Source organism: Bacillus rossius, chromosome 8 (assembly GCF_032445375.1).
Source record: "Bacillus rossius redtenbacheri isolate Brsri chromosome 8, Brsri_v3, whole genome shotgun sequence".
Classification (NCBI taxonomy): Eukaryota; Metazoa; Arthropoda; class Insecta; order Phasmatodea; family Bacillidae; genus Bacillus; species Bacillus rossius.
The window spans coordinates 56,478,213-56,505,317 of NC_086336.1; the positions used below are offsets into that span (position 1 = coordinate 56,478,213).

The 27,105-nt window shown below is 37.4% G+C and overlaps 1 protein-coding gene across 9 annotated transcripts in view; it reads right to left on the reverse strand.

The window, feature by feature from the left end:
- Positions 1 to 10,308: 10,308 nt before the first annotated feature.
- LOC134534973 (uncharacterized) overlaps positions 10,309 to 27,105 on the reverse strand; it is a 143,455-nt gene continuing 126,658 nt past the window's right edge. For 8 of the 9 annotated variants that reach the window (XM_063373755.1, XM_063373758.1, XM_063373754.1 and 5 more), the window contains 2 exons: positions 21,581 to 21,733; positions 10,309 to 16,754 (listed from right to left, as the gene is read on the reverse strand). In XM_063373755.1, coding sequence (XP_063229825.1) covers positions 16,697 to 16,754; positions 21,581 to 21,733 — 211 coding nt within the window. In that variant the 3' untranslated portion in view covers positions 10,309 to 16,696. Of the gene's footprint in view, positions 16,755 to 19,605; positions 19,632 to 21,578; positions 21,734 to 27,105 lie in introns of all 9 variants that reach the window. The other variant, XM_063373752.1, reaches the window with a different exon arrangement.

Genomic DNA, 27,105 nt, shown 5'->3' on the forward strand with positions numbered 1-27,105 from the left:
GCCATATCGTATCCTCCACAAATATTACGACACTTCGCTAAAATTATTGTTCAATAGTTATAGTATTGCAAAACAACAGGGAGTTAAGACAATCTAACAATAATTTGTACCAGGTTTATTTCGCAAAATATCATATATTTTAATGTGGCTCCCGATTTAATTCATCAAATTTGACAGATAACCTCTTCCAAATTAAAAACCATGTTACCCTAATCTAACTAAATTATTTTAACATTAAAGATATTTTCATATTAAAATAATTCATCACAATTCTGTATTAAAAATATAAATATTCAATTATAATGTTTGATTGCAATTTTAATTTAAAAGTTATTTTAATTTTAAACCTGATTTTGACGTCGTCCCGACCAAGGCCTCTAAGCCCGTGCTCCGCACCGCTAATACCAGATCCCGTTTTCGGAGCGCACCCCTAGGCCAGCAGGAATGAGTCAAGCGAGCGCCTCGGGTGTGACCCCACTAGACACAAATAAACTTCAGGGCACGAAACCCCGGGAGCTCGACCCCATAAAACAATTAAGGAACAAGACATTGGGACACAATTATTAATTCACAGGCATTAAACAAGTGTGCGTAGCTACTCTGTGGGAGCACTGCACACACGTAGTAGACAACGAACCTCATTACCAGTCACCACGGCCAATGGCCTTAATTAAAGTGCCCATGACAATAATCGAGTCAGATTAGGAGAAATTCAACCAAAACAGTTCACAGTGAGACAATATGTTAATAAATTTACAGTCGCCAACTTGATGCCACAATTCAAATAATTAAATACTACAAAACAGTTGTTTAGCCTTAAGCATCCAATTACCAGGTGCTACCTTTTAATTGAGCACCTGGAACGTGTTTTTAGCTTATAATAGAGCAAATTAAGTTGATATAAGTTTTTGGCGCCGACTCACAAAGGAGGTGAAAGATTCCCTCCCTTGCGAGAAGGCCATGTTCGGTAGTCTCCAACCACTCCGCGCCGGGTCAAGACGTATGTCTGTGAGCAGCCTTCAATTTTGTTCCTCCGATCGTTCACTCTGTACTTGATTAAATAACCTAACCTTTTTAATTCATTACTGCTCACGTAGACTCGGCGTGTATTTCGCGGACCCGGGCATAACTCGACCGTTTCCTCGGTGATTCTGCACCGCGTCACGGACCACGCAATTTATGCCACTGGCCGACTCCAGCCAACTCGTTTTCGTTAAGATCGCCGCGCATACGCCTGTCGGCTACAACCTCACGTAAGTGTAGAATCGCATTTAGGACCACGCTCATTGAGCCCTCCTAAGACAACTAACTTTCGGCGCTGGCCGTCTCAGGGGAACTAGTAATCACGTCCCCGAGAGACTGCCGCGGCAAATTCACAGTGTTATGTTAGTGTCGTGTTTTGTTTTGTAATCAGCGTGTGTTAGTGTAATAGTACAACGGCTCAGACGCCGCCTAGCGAATTATCCTAGCTTTGTAGTGGTTCTGCCACTGCATAGAGTATGTGTAGGGAGTACAGCGTACCCATGCGTACCACCGGAGAAGTCCGTGGATTAAAAGCCAATTTAATATCAACTGTGTCGTCTACGATTATTCCGCACCATTCCGTCCTCCACACGGCCGAGCGGCCTCACAACCAAGTAGGGAGTCTCAGGGTAGATTCCCAGTTGTGTACCTGGTGGGGCACACGGGGGCTGCGTACCCGCGAACCATCACCAAAGGCCTAGTGTCCCTTTAGTCTGGCGCCCCTGGGTGCTTTTTAAGATATTATCGAAATGATAATCCTTCTACACTATTATTAATTTATATTTATTAAAAAAAATTTACACTATTCTTAATACAAATTTATTAAAATTTATTTTATATTTTTTGTTTGTTTATCTATATAAAGCGTGTTTTTTTTAACTATTATTTATTTTAATTTCCTTACACATGGCCACTTTGGAATTTGAAAATCATGGTAATGCAAAAATGCAAACATCTTATTATAAAAATGTAGGTAAATGTCAAGGGTAGGCACAACAGTAACACCCCCCCCCCCCCCCCCCCAACAATAAAAAAAAAACAATATTGTCACAAACAACCTTAAGCGCACTGACTCAAGCTCAAGTTAAAAAAAAAAATTAAATTACATTCTTGCTTAAAAACATATCTTGTCTGAAATATAATCGAATGATAACAGACACTGAACTGGAGATTTTTCTTATATAATGACGCCGCCGTCAGTGCTCCCTCTGAGAGCACAGGCCGTTATGTGTCCTCAACACCGAATAAGTGCCGCGCCCCGAACGCGCCCGCGGCGCGCGCAACGTAGTGCAGTGCCCCGAACGGCGTGACGTCAGTCACGGCCTCCTACGTGTGCAAAGCGCCCGGCCGGGTGTGGCACTGCGCAAGGGTATTGTTTTTAATGTATTCGAGAATATAAACAGAAAATAATAAATCTAAAACCATCAATAATCAATGTTAATGTAATAATCAGTTTATAAAGGGTTATAATTCACAACGCTGGCCGAAGTCATCTTCCCGCGCTCCGCAGTTTTCCCGCGGAATTTCCCCCCTCCCTGGCCACGGCGGCCAGGGAGGTTAGTCAGTCGCCATCCAGCACTCGCCCGGGCCGGCAGCCCACGCACGGGGAGCCTTCAACTTTCGCGCCAACATCTTGTAACTGCAATAGGTAATTATAGCCAAACCGTTTTATATCAGCTCCCCGGTCGGCCCACCTCGGCCGTTAGCAACTTCGCGCGGTCTATTAATAAAATGTGTATCCCATCAGGGATTTTTATATTTTACGTAAGCAATTAGGTGATCCTCCGTGGCACCTGCGCCTCACGCTATAACGTCCCACCTCGGGACATAGCTCTTTGCCCACGCAGGGCGGCACTGCGCCAAACGCGACCATAAACATTCGGACGAGTCATCTACTGGGACGTGCCACGGCCACGTGTGTGATATCGTACCAGATTCCACCGTGTCCGTTCCCAGCTTAACGTGGCCTTCGCCACCCCGCGAACTAGCCGCAGGTGCATATCCTCCTGTGCGGGACTAATCACCGCCCTTTCAGTGTAATGTGTTTTCATAAGTAAATTCGCGGGACCTATCGCTCTTTCAGTGTAATGTGTTTTCATAAGTAAATTCGCGGGACCTACCGCTCTTTTAGTGTAATGTGTTTTCATAAGTAAATTCGCGGGACCTGCCGTCCTTATAGTGTCATGTGTTTTCATAAGTAATTTGCGGGACCGATCGCCCACCCACCTCACGTCGCGTCCGAGTACTCTCGCAGAAGCCATAACAGGTTCATCGTGCGCGGAGCTTAGGTCGACGATGAAGCGGCCAGTTACGTGAACGTGTGGCGTGTAGACTGTGCTACGCAATAAAACGGCTACAAATACGTGTGTGTTTCATTAATAAGGCGTCCTGGGAGGCCATAACAGCCCGGGGAGTCCTTTGTCGCCGCATCCCTGCCTGCAGCCACGAGGCCAGGAACCCCACCCTTGAGATTCAAAATTAACCCACTAGTGTAAATTTACGTAAATTCAGATCAGGCAACGGGGACGGCGTCAATAACATATGGCCACTCTTTATCAAACATGTTGATGTTAATTGATTGTATGATTTTAAGTATTAAGCACTTCGCTCGGCCTATCAATGTCATTGTCCTTCCTATCTGGCCCCTCGTTTTAAGCCTGATACGACAATGTTGGGGCTACTTTCGAACCTATTGGATACATCCTGGGTTCAAGGTAGTGATGACAGGGGATTTTTCGGTGCGCCCTCCCCTCCCACCTGCCCCCTTAAGAGACTGGTATGGCCTATACCCTTCTAGCGATTGGCATGCACAGATATTTATTTAGCTTCCAGCAAGAGGATTCACACATTTATTTTATTTCCATTTTCATAGTATATGCAGTAAATTAGGGGTTTAATTTGAAATTAATTTGTTGTGACTGAAGCTGCTACTCACCTCTTAAGCAATATCACTCTCATAGCAAGAGAATATGGTCCTGAAAGCCATCTGTTTTGGTAGCCATAAAGTTTGGTGTGTCGTTGGAAAACCAGTACCTTTACGACATTGTGCTCAATGATCAGTCCAAGAGACAAAGGTCACAAGGGTACCTGGACTTTCAGTTCTTAATTTCACTACTTTTCGTAGCTCTCCCTCGTGTAATAAGTATGTACAAGCATTGTGTACTACATTGCATGCAACTTTTTCCTGTTTTTTTTGTTGTTTTTTTTATTATGAAGTAAAAATAAATCCTAGTACTGGGAAAAACTCTTTACCTTCCGTGGTATTCATATTATGTCTTGAGCAATTCCTTCACCAAGAAATTCTTACATCCATTCTTATTTAAATGTTTGTGTGCTATAGATTTTGTTTGAGATTGTCTCAAGTGCTCGCAAACAAGACAGTCTTCATGAAGAGCATCTTATGATAGTTCCAAATTTATTATTTCTGAGAGAGCATTCTCCTGTCTCATAGTCGTTGTTAAGAACACCGATAGAGCTGGTAGGTAGCTGCCAGCTCTATCGGTACCAATGGCCAAAGTGGGCGAAAAAAAAATTAATGTTTGTGAAATACGGTACTCCATGAAAACAACACATTGGAGGCCTTCAGGGATCCTGGGATAACCTGTACGATGGTTCGCACTCTAAATTTAATTTTTTACTTGATAATTAATACCTGTAGGAAAGCACCTACATACCATCTCTATCGATATCAATGGCCAAAGTGGGCTAAAAAAAAGGTTTGTCAAATACACACACTATGAAAACAACTCATGAAGGCTTTCGGGCTCCTGGGACAACCTGTACGATTGCTCGCTAATTTAATTTTTATTTGATAGTCTATACCTGTAGGACGGTACCTACGTACCAGCTCTATCGGTAACAATGGCCAAAATGGGCGAAAAAAAAAATAATATTTGTGAAATAGTCCATGAAAACAACACATTGGAGGCCTTCAGGGAACCTGGGACAACCTGTACGATGGTTCACACTCTAAATTTAATTTTTATTTATAGTACCTACACACATGTATGAAGGTCGCTATGTAACTGCTTTATCGTTATGTTGCCACATTGTAAATATTGACGCCGACCGCCGGTGCTCCCTCTGGTTCGCACAGGCCGTTATGCCACAACAACACCTCTTAAGTGCATCGAACATGCCCGAGCGTGATTCCCGCCGAGTGTGTAAAAGTGCGCCGCGACGAACACCAAAGCGACGACAGCGCCCAGCCGGGTGTGGCAATGCGCCGAATTAAATACGTAATTATTCTGTTGAAATCAAAAACAACCAATTTAATAACAATTTAAAACATAATTAATTTATGGGAAATCATGTCTAATTACTTTATAATCATATATTGTGTAACATGTCTTTTAAGCCCAAAACTGGCCGGATCTGTTTTCCTGCGCTCCACGCGTTTAGGCGCGAGGCCGCAGGGCGGTCTCGAACTGATTTACCGTCAGGAGCTCGCAGGGGTCGGACGCTCCGCGAACGCAGAGCCATCAGCTTTCGCGCTACATCCACATATCAGCAATAGTGTAAGTTTTAAAATCCTTTCACCAGCTCTGCGCCGACCCCACCCAGTCGCACGATATTTCGTGCGACTCGTAACTAATTAATTTTATCCCAACAGGGAGTTTTACATATTTTACGTGATTCCATGTCCAGTTTAAGGACAGCGTAATTGAGGTACGCAGCTTTCCGGCTTCAAAGCCAATTAATTGTTATCGTCGAAGACTCTTAGCAACGTGTGTCGAGTTCTTACTCGTTAATTTACGTCTCTTAACTTTCATCGTCTGTAAATGTGTAACTTGTAACGTGCAATCTAACCGAGTAATTTCTGATTAATAAGTGACTGTAACGTGTATGATTCCAGTGTACCGGGTTACATACTTTTCGGGACCTTTATATTTCGACACAGGTTAGATTGCAAATAACTTTGGAATGTCCGTTTGTATGTGCTGTTTTCCATGTTAACGTAACTGCCTGTAGAAGTTCTTGCAGCACAGGAGATCTGTGGCTATCCGCCGCGCCATTCACATTTATAATCGGCCACTGTATAAGTCCGTGTACACCACTGGGCAACCTATCCTGGTCGCGCGTACCGTTTACGTAGAGAGATACGCGTGTCGCAGCGGTCAGACAACAGAAGCGACCAGTACCGGGATCAACAAGTGTATCGGTTCTGAATAAAATGCAGTGTCGTGTCAAATCGTTTACCAGTTATTATAAGGCGTCCTGGGTGGCCTGAACAGCCCAGGTAGGTTTCGAACAGAGACGCGCTCCTGCCTGCAGCCACGAGGCCGAACCCCCGTTAAAACCCCTGAGATCACTTTCAACATTAATAATCAATTTAAAAACTTAGACAGGCAGCGGGAGTGGCGTCAATATATTTAAAAAAACTCGGTTGGAAATTGCCGTAGTTGCATGGAATGACTTAGGCTGCTGTTGTCCCAAGCTCTCTGTCACGGGCAGCCGGATATAGCCAGCAAATAGAGCTAACTTCTGCAAACCCCAAATCCCTCATATCCTTTTGATTTCATATAACTATAGTGTTTCAAATTCAATCTTGTTAAGCCTAAAATTTCACTTTTTTTAAAAAAATACTATGACAACTTAGTTATTTTTTGACGTTGACGTCGCCCGACCGAAGGCCACCCTAAAGCCCGACCTGCAGCCGCCAGTATCTAACCCCGCTAACGGAACGCGCCCCTAGCCATGGCCCACCTGAATCAGGTGAGAGCCGCGGAACATAAGTATTTCAACGCCCTTCTTTAATTGGCAAGACAAACCAAGGCATGTACACAGTAAATTCACTAAACTTTAATGAACCCACCACTTTGAATTAATAACACCGTGCAACACAAGTGCGACGTAGGAGTGCCCGGGTCACTCACGTGTAGCTTTCTACTAAAACAGCTGAGTTCAACCCTTGCGGCCTTCAGCCTAAATTCAATAGTGAAATATGTGACGTAACTCAAACCGCCCCAAATTAGCATTATCATTCGCCACTGGAGTAGTTATCAAGAAACAGACAGTCTCCAATATGACTCTAATATTCAAACTTATTTTAGACAAACTTATTAAATGTCATTTCTAAAACATATATAGATATTAAGTTAATCATTAAGTTTTATTGTATGAATTTAGAGCCACTTGCTTTTTATTATTAATGTAATTTTTTACGAATAACGGAACTTTAGAAACTCTGGCGCGACAGGGAGCTCACCCCTCCCCTCACGCCAGGGCCAGACGTTAGTACAGCGCGACTCGCGGACCGAGACGGACGCACGTCCCACGGGGAGCCATCATCTCTTGTATTCATCGAACTTCAATCTGGTAATTATAGTCACAACCGAAACCTTTTTTAAATACTCCCCGTGTGCGCCCGGTCCTTTTCCGGTGTAGGGCCTAACCCAACCGCGTCAATTTAACACGCCCCACACAACGCATTACGTGGGGCCGTGCAATATACGGCACGGGCCGACTCCCGCCACCACAGACTTTTGCTTAGCCGCCAAGTGCACAGGCACTGGCTACATCCAATAGTAGACGTGTTCTTAATTTAATAGTGAGCCGCGGTCCACACCATAGGCGTGCGCACGGTAGGTGCCACAGGTGCCTTGGCACCACCATTAGGGTTAACGTTATTTTATTTTTTACAAGCAGAAATAATACATACTTACAAAAAACCGTATTATTTCCAAAAAAATATGTTTTCCAATCGTGTCGAGTTACAGATATGTGCTCATAACACTATCAGTACCTATATCATTTATCAATCTAACCAACTATACACACGGAAACAAGCCAGTTGCAATTACTTGTGTTGTACACGCGGGCCGCGGCCACGAAACTTCTGAAATGTAAATACTTCTCATAGTTCTCATCGAATTACATAGAATGCGCGCTCGGTGTCCACTGTTCACTCCACTCGGCAGGCGCACGGGGTTTATTTTAAAAAAAGAGAGAGAGTTTAGTTAGTTAAAAGGATAGGCTTACTCGATGACTTATATGCAGTCGCCGACAAAACATTTTTGTTGTATTCCAAAAGTTAAAACTTTTGCCCACTCTTATTTGTGTATTTGTATTATTTTAATATTTTACATGTTTAAGGTATGTTACAAAAACTCCCTTGATTTGTTGATTTTAAAACTTTACATTTGAGAATGTTTTTTCTAGCATTTGTTTGGCGTCTTCAGAAAACATGTAAGTACGGTTTTTTCAAAGCCACCAGCATGAATTCCGTGCAAACAATTTGTGCAATTTACTTTAATGCTCAACAAAGCTTAAAACTGCAAATAGTTTAGTAGTTTTCCTGGTGATTATAATGTTCAAAGCCATAATTTGTCATAAAAAATGTTAAAATTTTTACATCTGTGTATTCAATGTTTTTGTTAGGAAACATCTTAAATTGCACCATGTTGCGCTTTCAAATCCAAATTTTTCCGGGGGAGGACCCCCGGACCCCCCGCTTTAGGCTCTGGGTCCGTGAATGACAGGGCTGTTGTGTAATCTGGCACCACCAATACTGAAGTCCTGCGCACGCCCATGGTCCACACTGGTGGGCCCGCGCGTCGCCGATTACCAATTACGGATTAGCCGACTAATCAAACACTCTCCCTCAACTGCAACTGGCATGAGGGCATAACGTTAGTGACGGCGCGTCAGAGCGCCTCGTGTGTAATTGACAATGTACTTTATGTTAGGGAATTCGTGTGATTTAAGTGCCGTGTAATTTGCCAACGTAATTAAAAATCTACTCCGCACACTCCGTGCGCGACGTGTGAACGACAGTGCAAACCGTGTACATTATTTCTAAACCTCACCAATCCAGTTAGGGATCAGCGTCCTATGCTGTGTAGGGCCAGTAGGGCAACAGGCATTAGGGATCCTTAGCATCATCACCACCGCCGCCGTTCCTAGCGGGCCACGCAGGGGCTTTCAAACCTCACGACCCACCTCGTGGCTAACCACCGCGTTAGCCTGGCGCCCTCCCGGACACGCTTCCCCGGTACAGAACAGCCTTCCCGCTAGGAACACCGCCGAGTCTCGAACACGAGAACCCGGGCGACGGCAACGTGCATAAGGTAAAATATTAAATATTATTTTTTAGGTTACATGATTTTAGAATAAACATCTGAAAACTTATAACATTTCAACTTTTTGATAAAATTGACAGTAACATGTTTATCTTACGCCGGTATGCTTGCTTTGATCAGCAAAAGTGTTGGATGGTTTCCTGTTAACACTTTAGGCAAAGCAATATGGACTAACAAATTCTTTCTCCTCCGATGCTATATTAACAATCATGCCCACTTTTAAACCAACGGTTATAACCTTATAACTGAAGGTATTGCGGAAATTTGGTATCGTGTGGGATATACTTAACATTTGTATACCAAAAAAAAGTGCATGGACTTGAGAAGTAGGTACACAGTAATAGATGGCTTCCTGTGCCTCCATTGACCCAACTACTTGTTTGTGTGTAATATTTTACCACAGAGTCATTCCAGTAAGTGCATTTGCTATAAAAACGTTTGTCGAGGGTTAAGTGAAAGACAATAAATTATTTCCATAGCAAGGCCTAAGGTAGATTTGGAACGAAAAACTGCCTATTGTAGCTGTTATCATGGTGAGACGTCTGGAGGGAAGTTTTTTTTTATATCAGGAACGTCGCTATAACTCACTTCATTAAACAAATATATATCATCTGTATGTAGTTGTTACATTTCGTAAGAGCAATACCAAATCATTTTGTTCAATATATTTTTAATATGACCAATTATAACTGCAAGGGGTAGAAAAAACAGGGGTTAAAGGACAATCTGTTACAATTTATTGTAAATCTTCAAATAGTATCTAAAACATTCTTCTGAAACAATTTCTTGAAAATACGATGGAAGTGCTAGTGTTCCCAACAGCATTTTGGATTTGGTATTTCACACGAAAGTGTTATCTTCACATATGTGATATACGTAACAAACTCAGGAATAACAAATTTATCTAGGTATAGTATTAACAAACAACGTAAACTGAGGGAAGCAGATTGTAGGCACGTTGTAATTAACAGTAATTTATTGCATTGCTTCAAATGAGGTTAAAAGGGGACCAAAAAAAATGGTGCAAATAACGAGAAAACATAAAAAGTGGTAATGTAAAATAGAGGTTCTACTTGAAAGGTCAAAATATTTCAGAATTTTGTTATGTATCAAAACTATCAAAAAAACATTCCTAAGTTGGTAGATACTGTTCCTGTCTAGTTATTTATTTCTAACAAACAATAAATAATAGAACAATTTATACTTACAAAAAAAAAATAGAAGCTTTTATTGACAAAATCTGTAAGTACATACAAGTTTGAAAAAAAAAAATTTACATTTAAGGAATATTATCTTTCACATTAACAAGAAATAGCAGGTAGACTTGAGGCACGGATAGACAATGACTCGTTGCCTTCTTTATGCAGTTTAAAGCAGTAGATTTCCCACTAAACACCGTAAATTAAAAGCTTGTAACTAGCAGATTAATTTTAAAAATTGTGCATACATTTTTATTCAGCAAACTGTACATTTCACATAGCACAAATCAAATTTTTTTAAGTGGTATTCCATTAAAAGATGGTAAAATAAAAATACAAAAATAAATTCATTTTAAAATTACCTCAAACTAACACTTGCATATAAAATCATAATTCAATTTAAACTCTGTAATTTAATTTTTGGCTTAAAACTAAAGCATTCGTATTAACAAAAATACAGGAATACAATATGTACATTTAAAAAAATCAAGTTAAAAAATTACTGCATGGCGTCATGAGACAGTCAAGCTACAACAATATCTACAACTATGTATACTGCACAGATAAAAATATATCTAACACATTGTAATATAACCACCTTTTATTCTCGGATAAATAATTGTATGAATATTAACAAATTCACTTTAACCGCAAATATTTCTTAACAGTAAACATTTTGATTGTAACCAATCTTTGTGCAAAATCCTAAAACATCTAGTAATTTCATTCCTCTCACAACATGATGGTTGAATGTAAATTCGTAGCATGTTAACATCAGCATAAAAATATCTTATTTGAATACAGAAGTTTCTGAGATTCGCTCTCTTTATGAAGTAAACCTGGAAGCTAAGGCTATAGAAATATCATAACTGTATTATATCCCCCCCCCCCCCCTCAAACACACACAGTCATTCACCCAAAAATGATGTAAAAAAACTATTCAGATTATGTACAATCAATTAACATAAGGTACAAACACTAAATACACTTGATTGCTTTACTTATTCCATGGTAGTGTTTCAGTAATCAGCTTTACTATTACTAACCCCCATGGTCCCTCATTAAATATATTTCATTTAAGTTAGGTACAGAGCTTGAAAGTAGTTTAGTATTAGTACCTATGATCATAAACTCAAATAGTAATGTTTAATTTATAGTTGCTCTTGAAGGATTAACTAGTTAAAAGGTACATTAAGATTAAACATTAGTAATTCATTTATTACTTTTTATAAAATTGTAAAATCAAGAATCTGTTTACTTGACATTTATTAATAGCATACTAAATAAATTGCAGCATTTGTCAGATTTTAATCTATGATGTTATCAACATAAAAACAATAAAAAGTATGCAAATAGTGAATATATACCGTAATAATATAAAAAAAGATCTCGGTATACATGTGCAATATATTTGAGTTCATTTTACTTGTGTGTGTAACTAGTACCTTATTTCAACAGACTCAAATAATTAGCACATTCTTTTGAAACTATTCCAGACATCACACTCAATGTATGTTTACACAGAAGCCACTATCAGTAGTTTGTTTAATGTCTACTGCGACAGTACGAAGAGTATCATTCCACGTATCTGGCTGTGTGTGATTTGACCACGCTGCCATCTGTTTACTGCTGACTCAGTGTTGTTCAAAGCATGTGAAGGATTAAAGGTCCATTCGGTAATTGACTCGCCTAGCTAGGATTGGGTACGAGCACGTACGTACATAAGTGATGGGGCCAAATTCACCTGGCTGTCCGAAATGGAAACTTTTCCTATGAAAATTGTGACTCTAGAAATTTAATTATACAAAATTATCACTACAGACAGAACACATTTCTCGCTATTTATTCTTCCACAAAGTAAATTAAATATAAATAAACCAAAAAAAAAACAAGACAAATATCTGTTTCTGGTGTTTTCGCTATTTATTTAATATCGCATAGCAATTTTAATATGCACTTTGAATATGAATCTTGATATAAACATACACTGGTAATTAAAAGCTTTCAGTACATCAAAGACTTCAGGAGCAAATAATGGGCAACTATCTAGAACATAAGTCTCGGTGGTAGTTCTGCATGTATGTTAGCAACCAACGAGACAAAAATTAAAAGTATGCCATGCTCGAACCATCCACCAAATAAAATATAAACTTTCTTGTTCCGACAACTGTTTACTGTGAATTATTGTTTGTCAAATATGTGCTGTCAAATTCTTAAAATTATTACTTGCAAATATCTGACAAGTTTCATTATACATATGTACTGTTGTATACAATCATATTGCAAGCACAAAATGCCTGTGGTCTTTTTTTCCTCAATTCCTCCAACCCCATAAAAATGTTACCAAATACACCACCTCACATCAGAAAATGCATGAATATGTTATCAAAAAATTAATCAAATCTGCCAAGTTTAAAGAACCACATAAAGACTTACTTCAGTTATTTCACAACTATCCATGTGAATTGACTTTTTTCTACAAGTTTTGATTATACTTCAGCTCATACAATGCACATGCATTAAAACAAGTTGCATTGTTGCAAACATGCAAACAGAACAGTCTTCCTCACTTCCAAGCTCTGTCTGCCTGTCATAAACATATCAAGTTAAATTTATCTGAAACAAATTTAACACTATATATAGTTATAAAAAAAAAGTTAAGTACCAGCTAGGTGCTCTTTGACACCAGACACTTGTCTCTGAAGCAAACAATAGAGGAATTAATGTGACACTAGTGAGATCACTATGGTTTTGCCTGGGATTCCTAGTTAGGTACCTATCCACAAGGCCATCGAGGGGAGGGGCAGGGGGCAAAAATTTCCAGGGTCAGAGCATTTGGGGGGGGGGGGGGGATAGTTTGTCCCGATTATTATGTAATGAAATATTTTAATAAAGGATGTGTTTACCCTGATAGCTGATACGTAGATACAAGAGTTTATGGTTTTAAATTTTGTCCAATTTTGTTTTTAAAAACAAGAGATTTCGGTATAATTGTTTTTATTTTTTATGAAAGCTGTTTTTTAATACAGTTAAACCAAACATCGTTCGTCTGGACTGACTGGGATCAAAGGCAATCCGGACAATCCAATATAGGTGATTAGCAAGAGAAAATTTTTAAATCAGCAGACTTACTGTTTATTACGATAAAAAAATTTGAAACAAAATTACGTAAAAAAAAATTATAAAATAACTTTTCACATAATTTTGTAACAAAAAATTCATCTACTTTCTTCTGTTACAAACATGTCTGGCGATTGAATGAAGTACTGTCAGGTACATCATCATGTGGTAATTGTCTTTAGAATATAATTGTCATTTTTATGTGATACATTAAATCAAATGTCTACTCGATTATCCGGGGATCCCAACGAGGGCCACATAATCGAGATTTGACTATACTACTCCACCAAGATAGGTAGTGGTAAAATTTATATGCTGCATTTTTATGATAAAATAATTTGTAATTAATTGGTCTAAAACAGATATTCAGAATAATAAAATATATTAGCGAGAATTTATGGTTTAAAATTGATTCAGTAAGAGATGCAAACTAAAAATAAAAAAATTTAATTAATTTTCCTCAAGATCCATTAACTTTGGTAACGTATTTTTTTCTGGAAATAATGGCATTCCTTGAATTACAAACATTAAAAGATAATTTTTTTATGATTTGTTTTAAGTTTTGGTTAAATGCTACTTAATTCCCTAATACAAATTGTATTTCAGTGCTACATGGTGTATTAACTTGCATTTCAGTGTTATTTCGATTTTATTGCAATTCACCATATAATCTTAACAGTTACAATAAAATCGCTAATAAAATTTATTGGAACTCTAAAATTTTTTTTTGATACATGCAGATCACCTTTACCATTGTCAACATTTAGTATTAAGATATTTTTTTTAACTTGGAGTTTGAAAATTTGTACATTAGTAATGGGGTGGTGGCCTGACAAAATTATTTGCCCCCGGACCCTTAATTTTTCTCGACGGCCCTGCCTATTCTTGTCAGTAATCTGCTGTGCAGTCCGCATGGCACATTGCACGATCAGTAGAGGTGGGACATCCAATAGGTACTTTGATGCTTCAATATCAAGTCGATGCTACATCGAACCAACAGATCTAAACCTCCGATACTTAGGTTACACTGGAAGAAATCCACATGCATTTTCTTGCCTACGTACGCCAGTTGTCGAGGACATCCTCAGATTCCCACCAGCTACTGTCGAGTTTGAACGGTTGTTAGTTGGACTCGTCCACAAAACAAACTTGATCAAATAGACATTGCATTCTTGTGTTTCTCAATCGAAATTACACTACCATTAACATGTTTCCTTCAGCAGTGTTACTTTCAATGTAAAATACATTATATTTTACTGTATACAATTCTGCATCATGATTAGGTATTTTATTTAAATATTTTTGCAGCATTCAAAAAGTAAATTCAAGTTGTAATGACTATAGAAAAATGTCAATATTATTGAAAGAATTAAATATCAAAAATATAGCAGGTACTTAGTTAAACAGTAACAAGTATTGGTTATCAAGATTATAATAATGTCTCAACTCTTAATAATTAGTAATTACTAGAGACCCGCAAAATTCGCGGATTCATTTTGTGATAAGCTACAATTCAAATAATTATACCTTAGCGCTGCTTCTACCACTGGTTCACTGTTAATCTGGATTAATGAGGGCCAATTAGAGACCCTTGCTCAAAGAAGTGTCGAATCACAGACACTCGGTCGAGACGACTCACAAGTCAGCAGCCAATGAACATGTGGCATTTGCCCGAGTGTGTAGAGTGTAGTAGAGTCTATCGTGGAGGTCATTGAATCCGCAAATTTTTCCGGTCTCTAGTAATTACTTGCCTTGTAATGGTATCTTTTTTAATGGTAAATGTGTTACAAGTGCCAGTTGGAAAATGTTTAATGGGAAACTGTGGATGAAATTATGAAAATAGAAAGTTTAAGGAAAAAGTTAAGTTGTTATAAATGAACTCTACTGCACTAACTTGTTATACAGTACAAAACAATAGAAAGAAAATATTTATGATAAAATATTACAATATAATCAAATTGCAAAATTTTAGTCATCGTCTGCTTAGCAAGTCATTGCAGTGTCAGACTTACTGTAGATTCAACTCTCTCTTAACATGGCAGCAAGGCACATCTGACATTAGCACACAATAATTTTTTTTAGATATAAACAGACTGCAGATTGAGAAGTTTTAAAAATTCATAACATACCACTGCATCGATTTTCAATCTGATTGCATGACCAAACAAGAATTTGACTGCCAGTTTGTGGATATGATAGTGTCACTCATATCCACAATGCAACTTTTATGTGCTGCCGAAGCTTAAACTATTACACATTCAACAGCAAATTTACAACCACATTGAGTAAAAAATTGGAGCCCCATTTTTTTGTGAATGTAAAAATTAGCAACCACATAGAGATCATATCAAATGCTAAAAGAAATACCAAAATAAAATTTAAAAACTACTATGGGGCTAAGTTTTTAAATCAAGTTTATTTATAAATTAATGTATAAACTTCAAAAGAAGTAATGTTTTAGTAACCAGAGAAAAGTGACATTTACAAAAAATACTAAAATTTGGATACATCTTCACTTTCAATAAGTCCAAGCACCAGCAAAATTACTATTTATGCTTGCAATGTACACACTGTAATGAAAAATGTGTACTATCTGTGATCCAAGCCACGTAAAGCTAAACATGCTACATATATGCAAGTCTTAGCAGTTTCTCTTACTGCAAGGTTCCTAAGAACAGCAAATATTTGCTCTGGTAATTTTTTTTTTAATTACGTACATACTACAATATGAGCAAGATAACATGAAATGCAAAACTGTTAAGGCTCCTTATTTCCACCAACACTGCAGAATTATCCTAGATGCAACTTGCATTACTGCAAAATTATTTTTTTTTAACTAGAAGATACAGGTGTGCACATTATGCAAAGTTTTCATAAAATATGATGCCAGACAAGTAATGAATGTGAAAACCATAAAAAATCAGAAAATTGCATATAAATAAAATATTTTAAACTATTAAAAATTATTATAAAATGTAAAAAAAAATTAGATAAAACTTTTGGTGCAATTTCGACCAGTGCCAATCAAAAATAAAATATGAAACTGAAAGACATACCCAGCAGATGATTAAAAAAAGTGTGTTTGTTACAAAAAGGCAAGAGACGCAGTGCAGTTTGTCACTCTTGCAGTGGCACGCACTATCTCCCGAGTCCGTGACGCGCCGCCTAGGAGGCTGGCCGGTGGGGGAGGGGGGGCAGGCTTCAGGGGCGACGTAGCTGGAAGTGATTGGTGTGTTTCCCTGCCGGCAGACAGACTCCATCTCTCCGCCGCATCTAGCTGTTTCTCAGTAGGAACAATCTTCTGTCCATCAGCGGGCTCGTAATGTAATCGCTGTAATACATAAAAAAAACATTCGTTTCAGGATATAACTACCATTTAAGAATGTCATATCATACTATGCTAGGTAGACTTACGAATTGACTGCCACCAAAATTATTTTTCATCCTTCAATGTGGTTTTACATGACAATGAACTAAGTTGAAAATTAAAGCGGAACTGATTCACATGTGCATTCATTTCTAACTACCACTAAGTTATATCAGTAAATAATAAATGATATCAGCAAAACTGGGGAAACCATTTTATAACTTTGTTAACTTCAACAGACACTGTCTAGAAGTTGGAAATAATGCATACATTTAATATCTTTTGAAGCTTCCGAGTGATGCTGATAAGGGGTTAAATATAATATACCAACTAAAATTAAATTGTAACTTTTTGTACAACAGTATCATGTGACATGTATAACCACATTTAAAGAAGAAAGGTTATCTTAAAACACCTGGTCAATCGAGATTGATATTATACTTGGAAAAAAATATTTTACTATTATTATTATTATTACATGTTATGGATTAAATATTATCCACTTATTAAATGATGATAAAAAGAGAGACAATATAAGGCAACTGTTTGAAACAGAAATAATTTTTACTTTAAAGTTCAAACCTCTTAAATGTTATTCTTTTCGGTGGTTGTTCACATTCATGAACAAATAACTATGGGAACTTAGTTGACTACAACTGTCACTACTGTCATTATGAATTATAATTATATTTAAATTTTACACTAAAATCCAGCATGCAACCACAGCACAACGGAAGCACAAAGAATAAAATAAATTTATATTTGAACGATGCCTAATTCTATATTTCACTAATGTAGCACTGCATGCCAATGTTACTTACCAATTTTGTTAGTTTCAAAGTATATAATGTTTCTAATTTGTGTAGCCATGCAAATTGACAATTATGGTAGGAATTGGTTTTAAGTTAAATAGGTAACAGGCATGAATGCAAAATAATTTTTTCCTTGTAGTCCAGAGGGTATTCAAAAATTAATTGTTAGTATATAAGTTTGTGCAGAGAAAAATAGTAGTACAGAGTCTCTATTTAATTGACTGATCAAACATCTAACAAGCATTATGAGTTAATAATAAATTCAGACCAACTCAGCAAATTCCACTGTTAAGTAAATGAAACAGCACAAATAAACACTGAAAGTCAACTATTTCTTAAATGAAATGAGGCATATAAAGTACATTGCTCTTACCCTCTTGTGCAATCAAAAATAAAGGAGTTTTTAAGTACCTTTTCACTTCATCAACTTCACCACTAACAAGAGGTATTAAACTATTTGTAATATTACAAATTCCTCATGAAAATAATAATGTTAAATAGTTAATGCCCAAAAAATAATTTTGTTGGTTATAACCAATTCTTACAGATAAGCCCCTATATTCCAGAATTATCTTTGGAACATATATCCAACCCAAGCATAGTGTCTATCTGAAATCTGTAGCCCTAAAATTTAATCTAATCACTACTTACATTTATTTGTAAGTTCAAAGTATCACACAACTTTTTAGTTTAAAGGTGAGATACAAAATACAAGAAACTAATTCCAAATTTTTTTACACATAAAATCTAAACCCATGCATGAAATTCACAAATTGTAATGCACATGTGCTAAGCGTTGTTTGCTGCCAAGTTGTAAACAAAAAGATAACATAAAATATTTGCATTTATCTATTACTTACATGCTAGTAATTTTTATTAAGGAGTATTTAATTTCAGGACTTCTAAGGATCAAATATTCAAATTATGACAAATACCTATATTACTTTTTTGAATATTAAGGAGACATACGAACCCTGGAGTACAGTACCGGTCAAAAGTTTAAGACCACTGTGTAAAATAATAAAATAGCACACAGAACCTAAAGTTTTGCCAAGAAATATATTATTTTTTTTGACATATTATTTTACATGTAAGTAAAGAATACATACAGCTGCGACGATAGGCTATGTTTAGTTTAGAAGTTATTAATTTTTAAAGGTTTTCTTGTAACTACAAAATTACCACATTTTGCGACATACAAAAATTTTTTGTGTCCTATACTGTTAAAGTTACATCTACGCGGAATTTTTTGTTTTCATAGAAAAGTGTGGTTGTCAGTTTGGTTAAATAAAAAAAAATCCGAAAAAATATCCAAAGAAAAGCCGGGCACATTTATTGGGGGGGGGGGGGGGGAAGCACTCTTTTAAATGATTTTTAAAAATTTATAACTTAACTATCAAGTAAGATACAGAAGCCTGCTTTCTTCCTGCGCATAGTTCATCTTCTGCTCTATTATAAGAACATTAATAATTTAAAGTACCTACTACTAGCCACAGATATTTGTGCTAATCAAAATACTGATATCACTAGCATAAAAAATACCTACATATTGTTTTATGTTTTAAAAAAACACTTATTACTGTATAATTGTGTCTAATATATATATATAAAAATAAAATTATATATATATAATTATTTTCATTTCGAGGACTAGTTTACTAAGTGATAACTAAACCATTCATACATTCAATGAGAAAATTAAAAAAGTATTACTATGTGAATGCTAAAACACTAAAACATATTAAACTTACATGCATGCATTCAATTCACTGCATTCTTTGTAGCAGTGTATGTACTAGGAGATTTAAAAATTGTAAGCCTCGAGATTTAGAGCAAAATACATAACTTCCCAAAACTAAATTAATATAAAAAAAATGGCACAAGAAGCCTTGAGGCTATGTTTTATCTGTACCTCCTGGTACAATACACATTAAGTACGTACTTCAAAATCCACGCACAAAACATACACTCGACCGTGCAGATTATTTGAATTTGAATCTTACCTACTCACTCAATACCGGCAGTAGGGACCAACAAGAGAAAAATCGAAAAAAATTGTTAATATTCACAAAACAAAAAATAATCCAAGAAAAGTAACACTACTTATAAGTTATAAACATACAATTGCCCAAAGAGGTTTTTTTTTTTTAGCTTAAAATACTTAGAAATTTTTGTCCTTGATTTACAATCTTGACATTAATAAAGATATACCACTTAAAATTATTTCCAGATGATAATCAGAAACATCATCTACAAGATACAAAACATAAATCAACACACAAGCATCCAGAGACTGGGATATTCATAAATTCAATCATCAATGTGATTCCACTAATTTACCATTTGTGTTTCTACAGAGAATGTAATTTCTTGCTATACCATGAGTGCACATTGCGGGAGGCAGAGGCAAGATGGCGCCCAAGTATACTGACTGGCTTAACTGTGGTTATGTTAATTAGCTTTATTTCCCACCTCCATTAACAGTACACTAGTACACTTGACTCCTCCTCTCTTCCCCTTATCCCAAAAACTTACATTTTATTTACTCCATAGCTAGGTAATAATGACCTAACACTGTGAATAAATATTGAAGCAAAAAATTAGACTCCTGGTGGCGGTACAAGTAGATGCGAACATAAACGGACAGGGTTTTCACAGAATACTTCAAAATGCTTTCCCATGTGAAACCATAAATTAACTAGGTTAGTGAGGGAACAGGTAATTCCCTCAAGTTTGGCAGCCATGTTGATTTTTCCCCAAACGACAACACAATGCATCAATTTCTTTTTGTAGTCGCACTTCAAACATTACATTTTCGAGATTCATGTTGTATTTGCTCATTTGATTGTATGCAACATATCAATTGTAAGGCTGACAAATTATAATCCCATTGTTAAAATAAAAACTATCCAGTGCGGTTATGAAGCTTTGCCCGACAATGCCAAAAAATATCCGGCCATAAAATGAAATCCTGGCTGCACTCCTGCCATACAATTCTATTTGCTTACAATTTACTTGCATTTCTATGTTTGCACAGAAGTGCTAGCTATGACAAGTAAACCATTCATTTCCACATCACTACCCGGAACATTACTCTCAGAACCCTGGCATGTAACCAGTAAGATTAAGTAAGCTTCAAGCTTGTGCATTGTGATTCACACAGGCTTTGCAACATTCCTCACACAACCTACCGAATGCATCATCCTGATTATTAATTCCTTGAACCAACAAAATAGCACTTAGGCAAATATATTTGCTACAAAGTACAAGACTACCAAGAGACTTAAAATAAGGTGGCTTAAAAACAATTAAAAAATTGTTTTAGAACATGTTTTACATTTCATTTAGAAAGACTTCAGATCTTTAAATACAAATTCCGGAATACACAGTGACATCCTTACTTATATAAAAAAATGTATCCATTGGCTAAACAGGTAGGTATACAAGATAAAGTACCATTTATAACTGAGCAGCCAAGCAGAACAAGGTTGTACCTCTCTTTTATACAAAACTGGGTGTAGTGTTTATGACCATCAGAAGTGCTTAGTTGACATCGGTACACATTCAGATGTTTAAAAGCTTGTGCAATAAAATGTTTTCCTCTCTCTTAGAAACTAAAAAAAAGTTTACAATTTTGTTCTGGACAGTTACTTGATAATGTAACTTACTATCACAAAGATTTTGTTATTTAAATATAAAATTCATTACGATCCTAACAATAATTGCATCCAAATCATATATATATATATATATTTAGAGGTTTTATTTTTGCATGTTATTATGTTATGCAAAAAGATTTGACAACTACGTTAATTACTTTACTAACATTAAATGGGCTGAGGTAAGTGTATGAATCTACGTTTCGCTGGTTCTCGGATATCCGCACCTCTCAGCGCGCCGCACGGGCTTTGTCGCTCAGTGCTCACTGTTGCTGAGCCGACGCAAGTTTAGACAACCAATCACGAGACCGACACTTACAGTTCTATGCTCTGTATGGTGGAGCTGGGGCAGGTGGCGTCCACCTTGATGTGGCAGTGCTTGTGGCACTTGAGCTGGCAGTCGCGGCACTCGTAGCCCTGCTTGCCGAGCCGCCTCGCCAGCGGCTTCAGACACACCTGGCACTCCGTGCCCCTGCAACGACAACGGCACGACACTGCGTCATTCCAGACCCCGTGCGCACTTGCGGGCCCCGCCTACCAGGACCCACTTGCAGCGTGCAGAGCTCCAGAACGAACCCCACGCGATTTAAAAAAAACTATTCAACATATCCAAGTGGCATCCATTTACGAAAAGCATTTTAAGAGTACGCCGAGGGCGAAAGAGTAGCTCTATTTCCGTATTTCGTTTTAGAATTGTACTTTTAGGAGTTATGAAAATAGACTTTGGCCTACCAGGACACACTTGCAGCGTGCAGAGCTTCAGAACGAACCCTACGTAATTTTAAAAAAAACTAATTCAACATACCCAAGTGGCATCCGTTTACGAAAAGCATTCTAAGAATACGCAGAGGGCGAGAAGAGTAGTTCTATTTCCGTATTTCGTTTTAGAATTGTATTTTCAGGAGAGTTATGAGAATAGACTTTGGGCATGGAAAACTTGGTAAAAATTCTTAAAAGCACTCAAGGGCCTCAAGTTACACCTTTATCTTCATTTCTCCACCATATGATATAGTTAACTGCTCGAATCTCATTGCTGCCCTATGCAGGAGGAGATGACTGTGCGCCAGTTCAGAGCCTTGAGATTAAAGGGGATACCGTGCTAGAAACACCAGCGAGGATGAATTTTATCGTAACATCTCAAAAACACAAATACACCCCTGACTAGGAGGGCCCCTTAAACGCTCGTCAACATAGAAGTTAGTTGTCGCTCTACGATTCACATTCTTCAGTTCAAAACCAATCACGTAAAAGCTATGACTGCAGATCTCACAAATTTAGGTGTAATCTGTAATAATTTTTTAATAAGAGATCTCATTAATGGATGCAACACTTGTAGCGTTGCAGAACCCTGCCCTCCAAAATAAATAATTTTCTTTTAAACTTCTTTTTGTATAGGTAAATATAAATAAGTCAATGTTTTTAGAGTGGTGTGTATGTTATGAGACAGTATAATCAGACGTTATGGCTATTAATATATGTTATTTTCACTTGCTATGTTTTTAAGAAGGTATTTATTATTTTATTAGACATTTTCAAACATTACTATTTTTTATGTAATTATTCACAAATGTGCCGTTGTACTAGAATTTTACCTGTTTAGGCCTACTTTTTCAGGTTTTTCTCAATAAGTTTAATTTTGTAAAGTAAATTCGTATTATGATTATTTTTCTTAATTAACGTGTTGCAATATAATTATAGATCACGGGACTGTGTCTCGGCTGGGGTGATGTGTAGGGAGAGAGAGGCATGAGAGGCCTGCAAGTGTGAGTGAGAAAGAAACAGTGCTTCCCCGCGAACCGAGATAAAGACGGTAATTCCCCCACTGCGTGGGAACTGAGTGATAACTGCTGTCTCACGGTGTGGGAGAGAGAACGAGAATGGGAGTCCCCTATTTTGATGTAAAATTGAAAAGAGACAGATCAAGGGAAGCCCCGAGTTCTGTGTGTACAGGGTTTTTCATGTATTGTAATTTGTTCTCTGATTGACTTGTATCTGTAAGCGTGAATGAAGCGTGCGTGTGATTGGTCGGTGAGGTCATGTGACGTCTACTCCCTGCGTGGAGGAGACGGTGGCAGGATTTCACCAGTCGTCTGCCGATTGCTGCACCAGTAGGTCGCATTCGGTGGCTTCTCGCCAAATTATGAAGTAATTTGCTAATAGATAATTTAACGTTGGTGGTCAGAGTATTAAGTTAACCTAAGTTGTTTTTTTTTTTTTTTTTTTTTTTTTTTTTTTTTTTTTTTTTTTTCCATTGGGACAATAACAAATTAGAAATTGTGACCACCTTCGTCGGCGTTTTGGCTCGTGGTGAAATTCGTTTTCGCTGGGTGCGGCCACGTTTGAGTCCGCACTGACTTCGTGTACTTTCAGTAAAACATTGCTGAAGGACGCTATTTTTTCGTTAATTTTCATCACGCGAACTACAAGCATTTTTTGACGGGCAGATGTATGTGGAATGAGTGAGCAACCTCTTTTGGAAGTGTTTGGATTCGTCTGTGCATTCTATTGTGAAAAAAATAAAACAAAAACTAAAATCGGCGGAACATCTGTTTATTTTTGTATATAACGAATCGTTATACACTGTATCAAGAGACTAATATATATTAATGGTCAAGTGCATTTTTTTCTTGTCATAAAGCAGATTATTACAATTTGTTTTAAATATAATTGTACTGGATATTATTACTTATTTATCTTCCCATTAAACTATACCGATGTTCGATAACACTGCAGAAAGATTTTATGGTGTTATATTTAATCCAATTTAGTTTTTCGAACCTGAAATTTCAATCTTTATGTTTTTATTTTCATAACATTACTTGATTCATTAAAATATTGTATTATTCAATAAATATGACACTAGTTTGTTTGTTTAATACTTTATAACGGTTCGTTATATACAAAAATAAACAGATGTTCCGCCAATTTTAGTTTTTGTTTTATTTTTTCACAATAGAATGCACAGACGAATCCAAACACTTCCAAAAGAGGTTGCTCACTCATTCCACATACATCTGCCCGTCGAAAAATGCTCGTACTTTGCGTGATGAGAATTAACGAAAAAAAAAGCGTCCTTCAGTAATGTTTCACTGCAAGTACACAAAATTAGTGCGGCCTTAAACATGACCGCACCCAGCGAAAATGAATTTCGCCCCGAGCCAAACGCCGACGAAGGTGATCACAATTTCTAATTTGGTACTGTCCGAATGAAAATAAAAAAAAATTAGGTTAACTTAATAATCTGCCTGGCTCTGACCACCAACGTTAAATTATCTCTTCAATAACTTCTACATAATTTGCGAGAAGCCACCGAACGCGACCTACTTGTGCAGCGTTCGACGGACGACTACACCTATCCCTCACTTAGCACGACTAATGTGTTCCTAAAAATGCTCGTGTTATTCGAAAACGCGTATTCTGAAGCATTAGTTTCCATAAGTAGCAAGGCTAATTTATTTAATGTGTTTCAAAATTGTGTAGGAAAATATACTTTACGTAATATAAATGCGTTGAATAACACTCAACTATAAATATGTCTCACCATTTATCTTTATATGCCTACCATCGTGCTTTGTATAACAAATACGACACCGCGTAACGGGAGATACGCGGTTATGTACTTTTTCGTCAGTCGGCTGGCTGACTTGCCCGCCCGGGCGTGACCTTCAACTCACGTCGCGTACTTTTCCAAACCATCCTTTACTGACAGTGAAACCGATATTACTGTCCGGATAGTTACATTTTAATTTTTCAAAATCTAAAGTGCTTATTCGCGTATCACCACCTGGCTCACACCAATCCTGTCAGGCCAATGATTATTTTTTTCATTGCAACATTCATTTAACCACCTTTTCCATGTGAATCATCTGTTTATTTCTGTTCTACGATCTAATGTCAAATATATCCCCGCTAGTACAACCAACAGCATCAGACTTATATAAACTTTCGGTAAGAGTCCTTATTTCGTACGATTGTGCGCACAGTTAACTTGCTTAAAACTAAAGTGCGACCAACATAAGCGTGGCCTTCATGACAATCTGCGGGCCGTAATACTGCTAGGTTTGTCTCAAATACTTGAACACGATGATCTTGAATGATGAATGAGTGATCAAGCACGTACAGTTACCGGCATCTGAATGGGCAGACGTTGCTTTTGTTTGTGTGAATTCCCTGCCACTGGCTAGACTGAGTTCACGGCCTGGTCTGTGGCTAGGCGACAACGGTATGTCTCGGCGGCATATGCGCGGGAGTAAAAACATTTGGTCCTTTACACTCCATAGCCGCAATTGAACTTGCCATAGCTGATGTTTGTACAACAGTCGATCTGTGCGGGCATCTCGTCCCCCCTATTTTGGCTAACTGTATGCCACGGTGCATCTGTTGTTTACAGAAGTTGAAACAGACTTAGTGGCATCGTGCCCAACCTTTTTTTTTGCCTGCGGAAATTTCGTGCTAACTGAAATTTACCGACGTGCTATTCAAGACTGGGTAAGTAAATTTCACATCGCGCTAAATGAATCCGCGCAATCTGAAGACGTGCTAAGTGAGGGATAGGTGTACTGATGAACTCATGACACGTCTCCTCCACGCAGGGAGTAGACGTCACATGACCTCACCGACCAATCACACGCACGCTTCATTCACTCTACAAATCACAAGCCAATCACAGAACAAATTACAATACATGAAAAAACCCTGTACACACATAACTCGGGGCTTCCCTTGATCTGTCTCTTTTCAATTTCACATCAAAATCGGGGACTCCCATTCTCGTTCTCTCTCCCATACCGTGAGACAGCAGTTATCACTCAGTTCCCACGCAGTGGGGGAATTCCCATCTTTATCTATCTCCGAGGGGAATTACTGTTTCTTTCTCACTCACACTTACAGGCCTCTCACGCCTCTCTCTTTCTAACCATCACTTCAGACACAGTCCCGTGTTCTAGAATCATTCCACACGTTAATGAACATTACAAACAGCAATTATAATACAAATTACTTTACAAAATTCAACTTATTTAGAAAAACCTGAAAAAGTAGGCCCAAACAGGCAAAAATCTACTACAGCGACTTCTTTGTGAATAATTACATAAAAAATAGTAATGATTAAAAATGTCTAATAAAATACAAAATACCTTCTTAAAACACATAGCACGTGCAAATAACATATATTAATTTCCATAACGTCTGATTATAATGACTCATAACATACACACCACTCTAAAAACATTGACTTGTTTATATTTACCTATACAAAAAGAAGTTTAAAAGAAAATTATATATCTTGGAGGGCAGGGTCTTGCAACGTTACAACTTTCATCTAAACAGTGTAATTCTGACTGATTACCAAAGCATCCTTACAAAAAAATTTTTGTTATATGCATTTATAGAACAGAATTACTCAGAACATTCACAATAAATTAGCAAGCATTTGAAAAGTGTATATAACATCAGTAAGATGAAAAATGAACAATACATTTAACATTAATTTTTCCTGTATTCATTTGGTTCGTACGTTTTCGTATAAACTCGTGCTGAGCGTATGACATTCATTGCATTCAAATACATTTAACATTTATATTTTTGTGATTTAACTAAATTTGATTAAAATGCTGGATAATTTTATTATTATATTTGTAATTTAGTTGCTTTATGTTGGATTAACGTGCAATTCGGGTGTTATATAGTAGTGTACTGACATGCCTTTCATTTTTGGCATGTTTCAGCGCAATCTACCATAATATCTTGTCCCTAATAATTCAGCGTGGCTGTGGTCCCGAATGTGCTGGACTATCGAGCCTTTACCGAGTTGAGGACGGACGAGGGGTGAAACTGAGAGATGGC